Source organism: Zingiber officinale, chromosome 1A, assembly GCF_018446385.1.
Source record: "Zingiber officinale cultivar Zhangliang chromosome 1A, Zo_v1.1, whole genome shotgun sequence".
NCBI classification, from domain to species: Eukaryota; Viridiplantae; Streptophyta; class Magnoliopsida; order Zingiberales; family Zingiberaceae; genus Zingiber; species Zingiber officinale.
In genome coordinates this window covers 23,478,298-23,493,956 of record NC_055987.1, presented here as the reverse complement: position 1 = coordinate 23,493,956, position 15,659 = coordinate 23,478,298, and the positions used below count along the sequence as shown (strand labels likewise).

At 43.0% G+C, this 15,659-nt stretch overlaps 1 protein-coding gene across 1 annotated transcript; it reads left to right on the top strand.

The window, feature by feature from the left end:
* Window positions 1-534: 534 nt before the first annotated feature.
* Window positions 535-1,568, top strand: LOC122001187 (myb-related protein 308-like). Its single transcript, XM_042555805.1, has 3 exons — window positions 535-705; window positions 777-906; window positions 982-1,568. Exons 1-3 carry the CDS (start codon window positions 573-575, stop codon window positions 1,493-1,495), a joined length of 777 nt encoding a protein of 258 aa, XP_042411739.1. The 5' UTR covers window positions 535-572; the 3' UTR covers window positions 1,496-1,568.
* The last annotated feature ends 14,091 nt before the right edge of the window (window positions 1,569-15,659 follow it).

Sequence of the window (15,659 nt, the reverse complement as noted above, 5' to 3'; positions counted from 1 at the left end):
ATATATACATTGAATGTTCATCTCATGCCATACTTTCAACAAAAAACAAACATGCAAACGCCTAATTAATTATTTGTTAATTTTGCTGATTGATTCCCGCAACGAGCAACATGTTTACCACCTCGCTAGATGCTTAACCCAAGCAATTAATGCGGCTGGAGGTTGGCCACCAAATGCCCCCCGCCTTTATTTTGTCTCTGTCTCTTCACAGCTCCGCGCCTACCTTTGGATTCCAGCGCCCCACGGATGGAGAAGTGGGGTGGGGGCGGTGGATACATCTTTTGGGAGCTATGCAACTGCTGGCCAGTGAAAAACGGGGAGAGGATGGGAACGAATGGATCATCAACGCAGTCATTACAGAAGCCGCGCCCCCACCTACCGCCATCCTTGCAACCACCGGTCGCAGGTAGCGACCCCTGCGATTTGACTGCCAACCATGAATTGATCGATGGGCGGAAAAAATAAATGAATAAATAACGGCGTCAGGGAGTGGTAGGTCGTTCGTCGATACTCATCTCCCATCATATAAAGAGGGAGGTGCTCCTTCTATCTCAGTTCTGTACGTGTCAATCATGGTCAGGTCTCCTTGCTGCGAGAAGGCACACACCAACAAGGGAGCGTGGACCAAAGAGGAGGACCAGTTGCTCGTTTCCTACATCAAATCCCATGGCAAAGGCTGCTGGAGATCTCTCCCTAAAGCCGCAGGTCTGCTGCTTTATTGTAGTTTTAGTTATGTGTGTGATTACTAATTTTTTTTCTTCGTTTTGTATTCACAGGTCTTCAGAGGTGCGGAAAGAGTTGCCGGCTCCGGTGGATAAACTACCTCCGGCCTGACCTCAAGCGCGGCAACTTCACCGAGGAAGAGGACGAGCTCATCATCAAACTCCACGGCATGCTCGGGAACAAGTACGCTGCAGTACCGTTAGTTTAATTTGAAGGGAACGGAGTAGATAAAGATTGAAGCTGATTTTATGTTTGCAGATGGTCTGTGATAGCCAGTCGATTTCCCGGGAGAACCGACAACGAGATCAAGAATTACTGGAACACCCACATCAAGCGCAAGCTCGTTGCTCGGGGGCTCCATCCCCAGACTCACCTCCCAATCAGCGGCGGCGGTTCCGAGAGCTCCTCGCTTTCGTCCGACCGGCGAATGGCTTCAGTGCTGTTGTCTAAAGAGGAGTCCTCGGCGGAGGACAGGCAGAGCAGCGGCGGGGTCATTAGCATGGACAAACACCGGCAAACACGAAGCACTCTGGTCCTCGACCTCAACCTCGCCACTAACCTTCCCCACGCCTCTCCCAAGTCCTGCTCCACTTCGTCGGAGGACTTGCTTTCCGAAGCAGAGGCCGCTCCGGTGCCTGTTCATGCCCGAACTATTTGCTTCTGTTACCATCTCGGTTTCCGCGCGAGCGAGTCCTGCAGCTGCCTCACGAGTTATGACACAGTTTTGGCGGCTTCCATCGGCCTCTCAGATCAAAAGCATCAAGCTACTTAATCACTTCGTCTTTGTGCTACAATTTGTCAGCTCTGTTTGCATAGTAAAATCGAGCATTATTCATCGAAGTTTATCAGCAATATTGTTTGTTAAATCACAACTTTAAACTAAAAACCAGAACTCAAAACCTACATGAGTTGCCATGTGGGTAGAAATACCGGACTTACAACCGAAAAGGCTCAACACTAGTTGATATCTTCTAACAAGAACATTCATCTTCGATCAACACCGGGTCAGACTGACCAACACGACCTACCAAAGCTCTGACAATCCCCCTTTCAGTCCCCTTGAGTTCTCACTCTCTAGTTAGAACTACACTGTATCGACACTGACGGTGTGTCCATAAGCCCCCACATTTATTGTGACTGTACCTTAACAGATCGTGTTCAACTCCTAGAGAGTAGTCTAAGCTGAGAAGCATTGGTTTGGTTGGCAAGCAAGCAGATACGCTTATTTAATGAAATTAAATGTTCTTCATCAAGAAATTCTACGGGAGCTTATGTTGTATTAAAATAGACTAGTTTAGAGTTGTTGCAAAGAACAATATTGTGACGTACAAGCACCAGCTATATTCTGATTGGAAATGTATGAGATAACAATGAGAACCCTGTTCTGACTTGACTTAAACTGCAACTTGTAAAAGTAAACAATCATGCAGCTTTTGATGTTGTGTTAACCTGAAATGAAGTCTTATGTATATGTTGTCCTCTTTGATAATGATATAGCCCAGTTGTTAAATAGAACCAAACGATATCGTCCCTACGCACCTACAACCAACAATATATGCTATGCACCATACAGGTCATTCCTGATTACCTTACGTTGTTATCTTCTCCCACCTACCAGTTTTTTCCTTTGAATGACAAGCCAAGAGAGTCCCCGCAAGGCATGTGGAACTGTTGAGAAGTAGTCCATCCATCTGTGTCAGACAAAAATTAGGTGCAGCAGAAGGGGAATGAAAGGGAAACATATCACATCACTACTCTGATACAATAGATTTTCATGTTGAATCTAGATATCCTTATTTAAAGGCGAAATTATTACGGAAACAGATGGACCAGAGTGTGGTTGCGCGTTGACTGCTAGCATTCAATGGCAGCCCAGCCAGTAAGATGCAACGGTAAATTTCATGAGTAAATTTACCAAATAAATAATATTTGGTATACCGAATAAATAAAAAAAATATTTAAGATGAAAGATAAATTTAAATTATCAAATTTAATAATTAATCTAATAAATAAAAATTTAAAATAATCAAATAAATTTGAATGATTATTTGATAATATCTAAAATTTAAGCTTATAATTATTTGAATGACTTAATTTATTTTAAATTTGATTTACCTGACTCCATTAAATATTTTGTCCAATAAATTTGAACATTCCAAAATTTAACTCACTTGTTTACCGCCGCAGCTGCAGCTGGGCCAGCCCGGTTTAATTAAGGGAGCATTAATCAAACAGTTGACAAAGGTGATCTTGCCTTCCCACGAGCCCTGACTTATGGCGATCAACTAGAAAGTCAACGTCCAGCCATCCATAATTTGTGAGGTCGATAGCTTCAAACTTCAACCGCGTCGCAGCCTCTCTTTTTTTTCTCGTGGATTTAGTTAGACCTTCCATTGTTACGGGTCTTATATTTCTCCTGAAACTAGTGGCTAAGTTTGAAGAGAAAGAGGTCGGTTAACTGAGCACAGATTTGTTGGACCATGTTTTTTTATGATTCAAGGATGTGTCATTCGTATTTATGGTCGAATTATGATCGTGATTCGATCATAAATGATTACAATTTATTTTTGGGTTCATCGTCCCCATCAAGTTATAGTTTTTGTTCGGAGCGGACGGGCGGAGGTCGTCTGAAAGTCTCCGGTGGTGGATAAGTGGTCAGGTTATTGGACGCCGAGCGAGGGTGTCCTTCGGGTGGCCTCCGGCCGTCCGCTCCGAACAAAAATTATAATCTGATGAAGACGATGAATCTAAGAAGGAATCACAACCATTTACGATCAGATCACGGTCGTGATCCGACTATAAATACAAATGACACATCCTATAAACTATAAAAAATGACCCAAGATTCCTGCCTCTGATTTCTTGTACATGAAAAATCGGAAAGCGTCGTTCAATTAATTAAAACCCCTTTTTGCCATCCTTAATTTCCCTTTTTCTATCTGCCGTTGACCCAACGAAATCAAGGGTTTCTTTCTTGAATGTAACATCTTAACAATGTCTTTTCCAACTTGGCCGACAATATGATTCAGATCCAGACTGATCCAACATGTCTCGCCTTTTTCGATTCACTAGTCAACTAAATCTAACCTTCAATGTTAATTGGACGGCTCGCTAAAGATAGTCAACGGTTGTCGAATTTAACTGAAAGGATCCGTCAATTCCGCCTAGTTTATTCTTAGAAATTGGAATCCGTAAATAAGATTGTGATTTGTAGAAGAATAATAATTGACATTGATCAAAAGAAGCTGCTTAAAAAAGTATTTTTTTTCACGAGCTATTTTACAAAATATCTTTTAAATATTAAAAATAGTGTTGTATACTGAAAAGTTTAAAATAGTAAAACATTTAATTTAAATTAATTTGCATATATAAAATTGATATAAAATGTAGAATAAAATGGTTTACGGATTAATTTGTGGTTGAATTATTTATTAACATATTTAGTATGTTTCTTTAGTTTGTCTAAAAGTTCGTAATAATTTAAATAAATGACTTTGAAGATTCAAGTTTGATCCCGTAAGTTGAGTCGGATGGAGGCGGGTCTTAGTGTACTGGAAGTTGACATAAAGTCGTCGCGACATTTGATCTACCTGGCACCCCTTGGAAAGGTTCGCACGGGCGGATGACGAAAGAAGATGACCAGGATGATGACGATATGGCTCTGCGCACACTCAGACGAGCCCACGAGTAGTTAGAGACCAGAAACCAGGGAAAAAGTCCCCGGGTCAGGCCTTTCGACGCTCAAGTCAGATACTTTTTCCCCAGAAAACACAGAGAAAGGACGAAAAGTAAAGACGAGTAAGAAATGACGAGTGAACGTACTTGCAGAAGAGACAAAGCATCCCTTTTTATACTGTAACGGATGTTTCTGGAACCTGGCGGGTGTCAAGGAATGTCGGCTGTCAGACCTTGTCTGGCAGTGAATGACACGCGACACCTCCTCATAGGCTGGCGACAGAACCAAAAGGGTAATGAGCCCCCGACTGTTAGCATATTCCCTGACATGCTGATTATTCTCTGACAGACAGTTACGATTCCCTGGCTTGCTTGTTTGTCTTGTAGTGCCTGGACACTGGGTCTGTACTCTGAGGTCTGTATTCCGACCTGCTTCTGTCTGCTGTTATCCATTGTTCGTATGTCTCGACCTGTACGATAGGTCTGTATTCCGACCTGCTTTTGTCTACTGTTATCCGTGGCTTGTACGTCCCGACCTGTACGCCAGATTTGTATCCCGATCTACATCTGTCTGCTGTTATCCATGGCCTGCATGTCCCGACCTATACGCCAGGTCTATATCCTGACCTACATCTGTCTACTGTTATCCATGGCTTGTACGTCCCGACCTGTACGCTAGATCTGTATCCCGACCTGCATCTGTCTACTGTTATCCATGGCTTGTACGTCCCGACCTGTACGCTAGGTCTGTTTCCCGACCTACATCTGTCTGCTGTTATCCATGGATTGTACGTCCCGACCTGTACGCCAGATCTGTTTCCCGACCTGCATCTGTCAACTGTTATCCATGGCTTGTACGCCCCGACCTGTACGCCAGGTCTGTATCCTGACCTGTATCTGTCGTTATTCCTGATTTATACTTCCCGACTTGTACGTCAGGTCTGTTTTCCGACCTGCATCTGTCTACTGCTATCCATGGCTTGTACGTCCCGACCTGTACGCCAAGTCTATTTCTCGACCTACATCTGTCTACTGTTATCCATTGCTTGTACGTCCCAACCTGTACACCAGATCTGTTTCTCGACCTGCATCTGTCTACTGTTAGCCATGACTTGTATGCCCCGACCTGTACGTCAGGTCTGTATCCTGACCTATATCTGTCGTTATCCCTGATTTATACTTCTCGACCTGTACGCCAGGTCTGTTTCCCGACCTACATCTGTCTACTGTTATCCATGGCTTGTACGTCCCGACCTGTACACCAGGTCTGTATCCTGACCTGCATCTGTCTATTGTTATCCATGGCTTGCACGTCCCGACCTGTACGCTAGGTCTGTATCCTGACCTGTATCTATCGTTATCCCAGATTTATACTTCCCGACCTGTACGCCAAGTCTGTATCCTGGCCTGCTGTGTTTCGCCCGAGGCCTTTCCTTTTGCGCCCTTACCCAGCCTGTGGGCATTCTCCTTAGCTGTATTTGGCCTGTGGATCCAGTCCTCAGCTATACCTGACCTGCGAACTCCGTTCTTGACTGCTATCGAGGCTGGATCTGGTCCAACTTGGAATCCCATCCTTTGACTGCCCCATCCGCTTGGATTCTGACCACAGTCACACAAGCTTGACTTCTGACTTCCACGGAAGCTAGACTTCTGACCTCCACGTAGGCTAGACTTCTGACCTTCACATAAGCTTGACTCCTGACTTCCACGTAAGCTCGACTCCTGATCATCATGTAAGCTTAACTTCTGACCTCCACGTAAGCTAGATTTCTGACCTCCACGTAAGCTTGACTCCTGACCATCCTATGGTCTTGACTCCTAATCACATCATCTTACTGACCCCACGATCATGCACCGTATGAAAGTTGAATGATAGACTAGCGTAGACCTAAAACTTAACATAAAATAAATCTAAATTATTTAAAACTTGATCACGACATCTTAACTAGAACTTTTAAGGCTTATTTCATATTATAAAAAAAACATTCTGAAAAACAAAAATTGTGAAATAATTAATAATTAATTTGACCTTCAAAATCAAACATTTTAACCCTTACAAGCTTTAAAATTAACAACCTAAATTAAATATAAGTAGAAAAAAATAATAACTACAAGCTATTTTATAAAACAAGTAGTAGTGAATATTTTATATCAATTTTTAAAATTCGACTTAAATATTTTGTGTCAATTTTTTCATTTCAAATTGGATTGTAACACATATTGTGCCTTCAAAATTATAGAGTTTTGCTAGTATGAACTTCTTGAAATATCTATATCTCTAAGTAATTTGTAGTTTAAAAGAATTTTTGTTTTGTAAATTAGCTTTAGATTTCAAATAAATTTTCACTTTCAAAGCAAACAAATTTAACCTAAATGAGCTCCAAAATCATCCAGGTAGAATATTAATATTAAAAACCTGACCCTTTGTTTTTTTTTTGATAAAAATTAGTTGCAGGTGCACTTTTTAGAAAGAGCATTGTTATGGTAGTTCCAGCAAACTATTACGTATTGCCATCAAATTCGTTTCATGAATCAAACTATTGTTAGACTATGGAACGGAGTGCGTCATTTCAATGCTGATGCGGGGTTTTCTTCAGCCCCATGTGTTCCGCGGGTTAAAAGTTATGTTGAGTACTCAATCAAAATCAAGATGAGGTGAAGAGACACAAGGTCAAACGCAACCTAGGAGGGACTTGGGTCTAACCCACTCATCCTCATAGACTCAATGTTTGATTAAGTACAGGTCGATTGCAATGGCCCGGGTCTCGGCTCCCGATCCTGACATTCCCTCTGGTTTGGTCTCTGATCATGACACGTTGACTCCATCTCAGTCTCGATTTTAGCTACTAACTATTGGTGCAATCGTTGTCGAATCAAGGTTGACTAAGCACGGATTGACTTTATTGATCTCCTAGCAGTCGGCTAGAGAGGATGAATAACCTACATAATAATAAGCGAACATTTCTCGAATTTTACAGTTTTATTAAACTAACACTTTCATAAAAAGAAACTGATTAATTAAAGAAAAGAAAAGTGCCACAAAAGAAATTACTTAGTTTGTAATTAGATGATTGCTAATCCAAGACAGTTGAAGCTCACTATCAAATTCTCCTTCAGGTGGAGAAGCCTCTTACAGTATTGACAGCTCACAAACAAGTAGTAGAACAAAAGAGAAGCGTTTACAAGTGTTTTTGTAAGCTATTGGGATCAGGGCTATATTTATAGCTTTGGTCGGGATGCGTGGAAGGGTTCCAGACGCCTGGAGGGGATAAAATTTTATTCCCGTCGCAACGGAACGCGCTACGTCGTGCTCCAATAAACTTCTGGTCTGGGCGCTCGGAAGGGTTCCGGGCACCCCGACCCCAATGTCAACACCCTATTGACTTTTTGGTCGGGGTCTTCTGCTCCAGTTCCCCTCGCTTGGATGCTGATCTTCCGCTTCGACTCCGTTTGCTTAGGTGATTTCGACCATCTGGAATAGGGCTCACCCAAACTCATTGTTCGGCTTCGAGCAGTCTTCTACTCCAATTTCTCGTCCCTCGGAAATACCACGCACCTCCTTCTCGTCTACCAGCACACTCTTCCACAGCGCCTCGTCCCTTGGACGCACCGAGCCCGTCGGATCTCTCTCGTACCGTCCTTCTCGCTAGCTATATTTTTCGCTCGACTTTCTGTGTTCCTAAGTTCTTGCACACTTAGACACAATGCATTAAAATAATAACATGACCTAACTTGACTTAGTTGATCACATCAAAACCATCACGGGGTACTTACAATATCCTCCTTTTTAATATGGATCGACCCAAGTTAAGTTAGGATAAATCAAGAAACAAATAGTAATAGAAATAGCAAGTATATTTTTTGCATATAAGAGAAATATGTGTAAAAAAAATGTGCCCTCCTCCTATGCTTAACCTTTAGTTCTCCGCCTTTGATCACATTAACATGAGGTAATCTATGCAAAGTCTAAGGAATAAAATCAAGAATTTTTAAGTTTTGAAAATCAAGATTTTTCAATTTATAAACCATTTTTGGGATATTTAAAAAAAAATAAGTTTTGAAAAATTCTCTTAGATAGAGAAAATGATAAAGTTCCTCATAAAAATAAATTTGGAAGAAAATAGTATTGTAAGACCAATTTAACAAATGAGTAATAAAATTTTATTTTTCAAAAAAAAATTATTATGTGAAAGCATTAGATAATTTTATAACATTGAAATATTTTAATAGTTAGTCAATTAAATATTCATTTTAGTAATTGACTTCCAAACTATAGTGAGACACTAGACCTTTTTGGTTATTGGAATATCAATCACTTCTAGACAAAGCCTCTTAAAAAAATTAAATACTTAATTTTTCTTTCTGAAAGCCCTAGGTCTAACTTTCAAAAATAAAAAAAAAATATATGCACAAAACGATAATTTTAATTTAAACATAACCTTGGAACCCAAAATAGATTCCTTTCAACTCGGTTAATTAAAAATTTCTTAGGAATATATTTATGTGATATTCTTCTAATTTGACCCTTATGGTATCTACAATGTCAATTTAGTTTATTATACTTTCTAACTTGTGAGTATACATTATTTTTCATTTTTTCTTTCAATTTTTCATTTTGATTTTTATCTTGTCGAAATCCTCTAGTCGATAAGATGTTGCTAAGGTTAATTTTAATTCTTTATTTTTTTAATAATTTTTTATTCTCTATCTCTAATTTACAGGAACTCTTCGACAGTATTTTTATAAATTTAAATAATTGGTCAGGAGGTACGGAACGTACCTGACTTACCTTGTCGATTTCTGATACTCCCCTTGTAGTGTTGCTTTCTTCTAACGATGCTCCCCCTTCATCGATGCTCTTGATACTCATTAAGGATGAGCTTGCTTCGTCTTCTTTTTCTTGGTGACTTGCCACTAGCACAAGTCCGACAATGGTTTTGATCTCTGATTCGGACAACATTTCGTCTCACGTCGCCTTTAGATTTCGATATTTCATTTGGACTAGTCTTTTGTCCTTGTCTTGTGCTTGCTCTTCAATTTAGGGCAGTTGTCTTCCATGTGCGCTTCTTCATTGCAATGGTAACATCTTATCTTCCTTCTTCTTCTTTTATCCTACACTTGATTAAATTTATTAGTTTTAAATAACTTTTTAAATCTCCTTACCATGAAGGTCGTTTCGTCATCATCGAGAGAAGATTCAAAGTCAGGTTCGCCCACTTTTTCTTTTAGGGCAATGTTGTGTTTCAACTCCTTCTTCAGATCTGCACATCTTGTTTCATGAACTTCAAATGTTGAAATAATTCTTCTAAGGTACTTACCTCTAGATCCTTAGAGATATAATAAGCATTCACTAAGGATAGCTATTCAAAAATCTTAAGAAAGGCATTAAGCGTGTACCTTAGCGAATCTCAGTTTGTTACTTTTTCTCCGAGATTCGTGAGTTCGATGATGAGTTCCTTGATTCTTGAGTGAAGGTGTGCAACGGTTTCACCTTCTTCTAATCGAAGGCTGCTAATTTGATTATGAAGCAGGTTCCGTTTTACAAGTTTGGCTTTCGACATACCTTCGTGTAGCTCAAGGAACTTTTCTCAAAGCTCCTTTGTTGATTCGTAGGCGCCGAAGTCTGCTTGATTCTTCTTTGTCCTTTGGATATATAAAACCATACTTTAAGATTAATAAATCAAAGTCCGTTTTGAAGAATACCTTCATTTTTCTTTTCCAAATCACAAATTCCCCATTGAACTTAGGTGGGTGGATGCTCAGTCCGACCATCTCTTGTGCTTTGACCGACAGTTAGTCCTCTTGAACTGAACTTGACTCTGATACCAATTGTTGGTCCCCTAGCGACCAACTAGAGGGGGTGAATAACCTGTATAATAATAAATGAATTTTTCTCGAACTTTACATCTTTATTAAACTAACACTTGCATAAAAGGAAACTGATTAATTAAAGAAAGAAAAGAGGTACAAAAGAAGTTACTTGGTTTGCAATTAGATGATTGCTAATCCAAGGCAGTTGAAGTTCACTATCAAAGTTTCCTTCAGGCGGAGAAACCTCTTACAATGTTGACGGCTCACAAATAAGTAGTAGAACAAAAGAGAAGCATTTAATAGTATCTTTCTAAGCTACTGGGATTAGGGTTGTCTTTATAGCCCTGGTCGATGCGCCTGAAAGGATTCCAAGTGCCTGGAGGGGGATAAAATTTTATCCCCATCACAAAGGAACGCGCAATGTCATGTTCCTATAAACTTCTGGTCCGGGCGCCCGGACCCAAAAGTCAATACCCTATTAACTTTTTGGTCTAGGTCTTCCGCTCTGGTTCCACTCACTTGGGTCCGGATCTTCCACTCCGGCTCCGCTTGCTTGGGTGATTTCGGCCATCTGGAACAAAGCTCACCTGAACCTATTTTTTGACCTTCGAGCAGTCTTCCGCTCTGGCTTCTTATCCCTTGAAAATATCGAGCGCCTCCTTCTTGTTCGTCAGCGTACTCTTCTGTAACGCCTCATCCCTCGAACGCATCAAGCCCATCGTCTCTCTCCCGTGCCATCTTTCTCGCTAGCTGCGTCTTTCGCTAGACTTCCTGTGCTCCTAAGTTCATGCACACTTAGACACAAGACATCAAAATAATAACAGGACCTAACTTGACTTGGTTGATCATATTAAAACCATCACAGGATACTTACAGACTCGAGCTTGAGTTTCAATATTTGATAATATATGAGAGAGAAGTCAAGTAGGTCAAGGGAGGACTAAATACTTGGCTGAGACGTCCTAACTGTAAGTATCCCGTGGTAGTTTTTGTTGGCAGAGCTGGGGCCGGCAAGAGGGGGGTGAATTGTCTACCAAAATAAAAGTACACCCTCCTCGATTCTTTCAACTCCAAAATATGCAATAGTAATAAAAGTAAACTAACATAAAGAAAAAGAAAGACTCAGCTATTTACTTGGTTATAACCAAGAAGGTTGTTAATCCAAGGCAATAGAAAAAAGCTCTGAAGAATCTCCTTCTCTGAAGGTGGAGAAGCCTTTTACACAGAAGAAGCTCAAAACTATTGCAAGAAAGGAATACAGAGTTGTTTTCTTAATTGAATGATTAGATCTGGACCAAGGCTATATTTATAGCCTTGGTCAAGGCGCCCTGAAGGATTCCAGGCACCCTGGGGGGATAAAATTTTATCCCCCAACGAATAGATCACAGTTTGAACGCGATCAAGATAAGAAGGCATCCCGGGCGCCCAGAATGGATCCGGGCGCTCGGACTGTGAAGTCAACCAGGTTGACTTTTTGTCCGGGTCTTCTGCTCCATTTCAGCTCGGCTTGGTCCGAGTCTCTTCTGCTCCGGCTCCGTTTGCTTGGGTGATCTCCGCTATTCGGAATAAGGCTCACCTGAACCCAACTTCTGGTCTTCTCCTCGAGCAACCTTCCTTCCCGGTTTCTCGTCCCTCGAACGCCGCGTATGTTCTTCTCGTCCACCGGTGTACTCTTCCGCAGTCACCTCATCCCTCGGACGCACCGAGCTCGTCAGCTCTCTCTCCGTGTCGTCCTTCTCGCTAGCCGCATCTTCCGCTCGACTTCCTGCGCTCCTAAGCTCCTGCACACATAGACACAGGGATCAAATAACAAGCAGGACCTAACCTAACTTGGTTGATAACATCAAAACAATCACGGGGTCATCGTCCTGATCTTTGTGCTTCAGTTGACGGTTAGTCCTTCTGAGGCTGTCGGGCTCTGATACCAATTGTTGGTGGAGCTAGGGCTGGCAAGAGGGGGGGTTGAATTGTCTACCAAAATAAAAGTACACCCTCCTCGATTCTTTCAACTACAACATATGCAATAGTAATAAAAGTAAACTAACATAAAGAAAAAGAAAGACTCAATTATTTACTTGGTTATAACCAAGAAGGTTGTTAATCCAAGGCAGTAGAAAAAGCTCTGAAGAATCTCCTTCTCTGAAGGCGGAGAAGCCTTTTACACACAAGAAGCTCAAAACTATTGCAAGAAAGGAATACAGAGTTGTTTTCTTAATTGAATGATTAGATCTGGACCAAAGCTATATTTATAGCCTTGGTCAGGGTGCCCTGAAGGATTCCAGGTGCCCTGGGGGGACAAAATTTTATCCCCCAATGAATAGATCACGGTTTGACCGCGATCAAGATAAGAAGGCATCCCGGGCGCCCGGAATGGATCCGGGCGCTCGGACTGTGAAGTCAACCAGGTTGACTTTTTGTCCGGGCCTTCTGCTCCATTTCAACTCGGCTTGGTCCGAGTCTCTTCTGCTCCGGCTCCGTTTGCTTGGGTGATCTCCGCTATCCGAAATAAGGCTCACCTGAACCCAACTTCTGGTCTTCTCCTCGAGCAGCCTTCCTTCCCGGTTTCTCGTCCCTCGAACGCCGCGTACGTTCTTCTCATCCACCGGTATACTCTTCCGCAGTCACCTCGTCCCTCGGACGCACCGAGCTCGTCAGCTCTCTCTCCGTGTCGTCCTTCTCGCTAGCCGCGTTTTCCGCTCGACTTCCTGCACTCCTAAGCTCCTGCACACATAGACACAGGGATCAAATAACAAGCAGGATCTAACCTAACTTGGTTGATCACATCAAAACAATCACGGGGTCCAACAATCTCCCCCTTTTTGATGTGCATCAACCCAAGTTCAAGTTAGGGTATAAAAATAAATAGTAAAAAATTACTAATTGACAAATAGTAATTTTAAAGAAATTACTCACTAACAATTTAAGCATAAAAGATTGCAATAAAAAGTTGTAATTCTTAAAAAAACTTTAAAATCTAACTCCCCCTTAACTTTAACTCCCCCTTAACTTGTACCTCTCTCCCCCTTTGATCACAGCAAAAATAATGGGGTTTTAAAAAATTTCAAAGTTAAACATTAAAATATCGAATTTAAGAGGTGATTTTGCAAGAATTCTAAAAAAATCTAACTTTAGAGGACCTTTTTGAAAAAAAAATTAAAAGAATTTTTTTTTTGCAAGAGAATTTCTTTAATTAAAAAAAATTTTAACTTAAACAAAAATATCTTCTGAAAATTTTTCTAAGTGAAAATTTTATGCTAGATGATCCGGCGGTAAGAACGGGGGACCCCCTTTCTTGGAAGTCAACGCCACGGGGAGGTCAAAGTATCCAACGTCCGACCGGAGAAGCGGAGACCGGTCGGCCGAACGGGGTCCCAACTGAACCAAAGACGACCCGACGGGACTAGGGGTTCCGACGCTCGTTGAACAGAAACATATGGCCGAGCGGATACTGCGAACAGTCTCCACAGAGCACATTACCGGGAAGCTCCTAAGTAGACCAGCACGAATGACCGGTCGGACGATGCCCATGACTGCCGACCGGTAGGACGCTCGGTGCAGGAACAGAAGATACAAAAGGACAGAGAAGCATATTCTGACAGCGAGCATGTTCAACGATTAGACCATACGCAGGATCTTATGACAGCGGGTTCCCTTGTCACATCATAGACGTGCTCGGACTGTAGCAGTATGGTGTCAGGTAAGCTTGTCTGACAAGCACATACCGAGGTATGGGCTAAGGACACGTATTTACCTCGGTAGGTGTGCGTGAGCACCTTCACAGCTCTATATAAGGAGCCTTATACTTTGTCGGAGGTATGCATTCTATGATATTTGGAGCCACTTCTTTGTTGTCGAGCTTTACCTAACTTGAGCATCGGAGGGTCGTCGCCGGGAACCCCTTCCCGGCCCGACTTCCTTGCAGGTTCGCCAGAGGTTCGTATGACCGGTCGGAGATCTACGTCAACGACTCGGAGAGCGCCACGTGCCCAGCGTCCGTTGATTCAGCTTTTGGACAGGATCAATTTGGCGCCGTCTGTGGGAACGCTCCTGCATCTGATCGGAAGCAATGGACGAAGCTGGACGACAGCATTCGGTGATGCTCTCGACAGAAGAACTAGACGCTCTGATTGAAACACGAGCAGCTAAGCTTATGGAACAAAGGCAGAAGTCGCAGGCCGAGCGGATTGAGCAGCAAGCAACATCAACATCAGGAGGCCGAGCGGAAGCACCGCAGGCCACGGTTCCATTTCATCGGGCCCTATTTCACACTCCTCCTGAAGCCACAACAGTTAATCGTGATCGAGGATCTTTATCAGATCAAGTACCAAGATGAGACAGCAGAAAAGGCAAGGCTCCCCGAGCGGACGCCTCACCCGAACGGATCAACCGTCAATTCTCAGAGGCCATCCTGCGGGACCCTCTGCCAAAGCACTATGTGCCTCCGGCGATCGGTGAATACAATGGAACCACCGACCCGGACTATCATTTGGGTAAGTTCGACAACACAGCTACTCTTCATCAATACACAGATAGAGTGAAGTGTCGAGTTTTTCTTACCACCCTCTCGGGATCGGCTCAACGGTGGTTTCGGAGGTTGCCGGACGGATCCATCACAAGTTTTACCTTCCTCCACTACTTCGCAAGCAGTCGGCGCTATCAGAAGACTAGTGTCAGTCTGTTTGCCATCAAACAAGAAGCCCGCGAATCGCTCTGAGCCTATATACAGTGGTTCAACAGGGTGGCCATGGATATCCCTACGGCTAGCTCGGAGACCATGATGAATGCCTTCACACAAGGCCTCGTAGATGGGAATTTCTTCCGATCACTCATTCGGAAGCTGCCCCGAGACTACGACCACATGCTACACCGGGCCAACGAATACATCAACATAGAGGAAGCCCAAACGGCCCGAAAAAAGGAAACTCTAACCGAGCGGGCTCCTCCTGCCGAGCGGAAGCCGCACACTGCTCATCAACCGCCCAGAGGACCGAGGGCCGAAGCAATCCGCTCCCCCCATGCTAGGTCCCATGTACAAGAGGTAGCTGCAGAATGGCCCAGACCGAAGAAAAAGGTGTGGACCCCTATGTTTTGCTCATTCCATCGGACGGACATGCACAACACAAGAGATTGCCGGAGTCTTCCCTTGATCGCTCATCCCGTTCCCCGGAGTGGCAGCCGTCGGTCGCCATCATCCGACAGGCGACAGAGAACTCATGAAGCTGATCGGACGATACCCGACGGCAGACAAAGACAGACCCCCGAGCAGCATCATACTCCCAGGCATGAGAATCTCCGGATGTCCAGGGAGCGGCCCCGACCGTCCGCTCGGGAAGAAGAAAATAGAAGTAACACTTCCCGAGGCGAAATCAACATTATAGCGGGCGGGCCAACCGGAGGCGACTTTAACCGAGCAAGGAAGGCGAGCGTCCGGCAACTCCAGATCCATGCGG

Bases quoted from the DNA above. Each gene is read 5' to 3' on its own strand.
- LOC122001187 (XM_042555805.1), top strand. From the start codon at position 573: ATGGTCAGGTCTCCTTGCTGCGAGAAGGCACACACCAACAAGGGAGCG. The intron at 706-776 runs GTCTGCTGCTTT...TTGTATTCACAG, and splicing joins ATCTCTCCCTAAAGCCGCAG to GTCTTCAGAGGTGCGGAAAG. The intron at 907-981 runs GTACGCTGCAGT...TTATGTTTGCAG, and splicing joins CACGGCATGCTCGGGAACAA to ATGGTCTGTGATAGCCAGTC.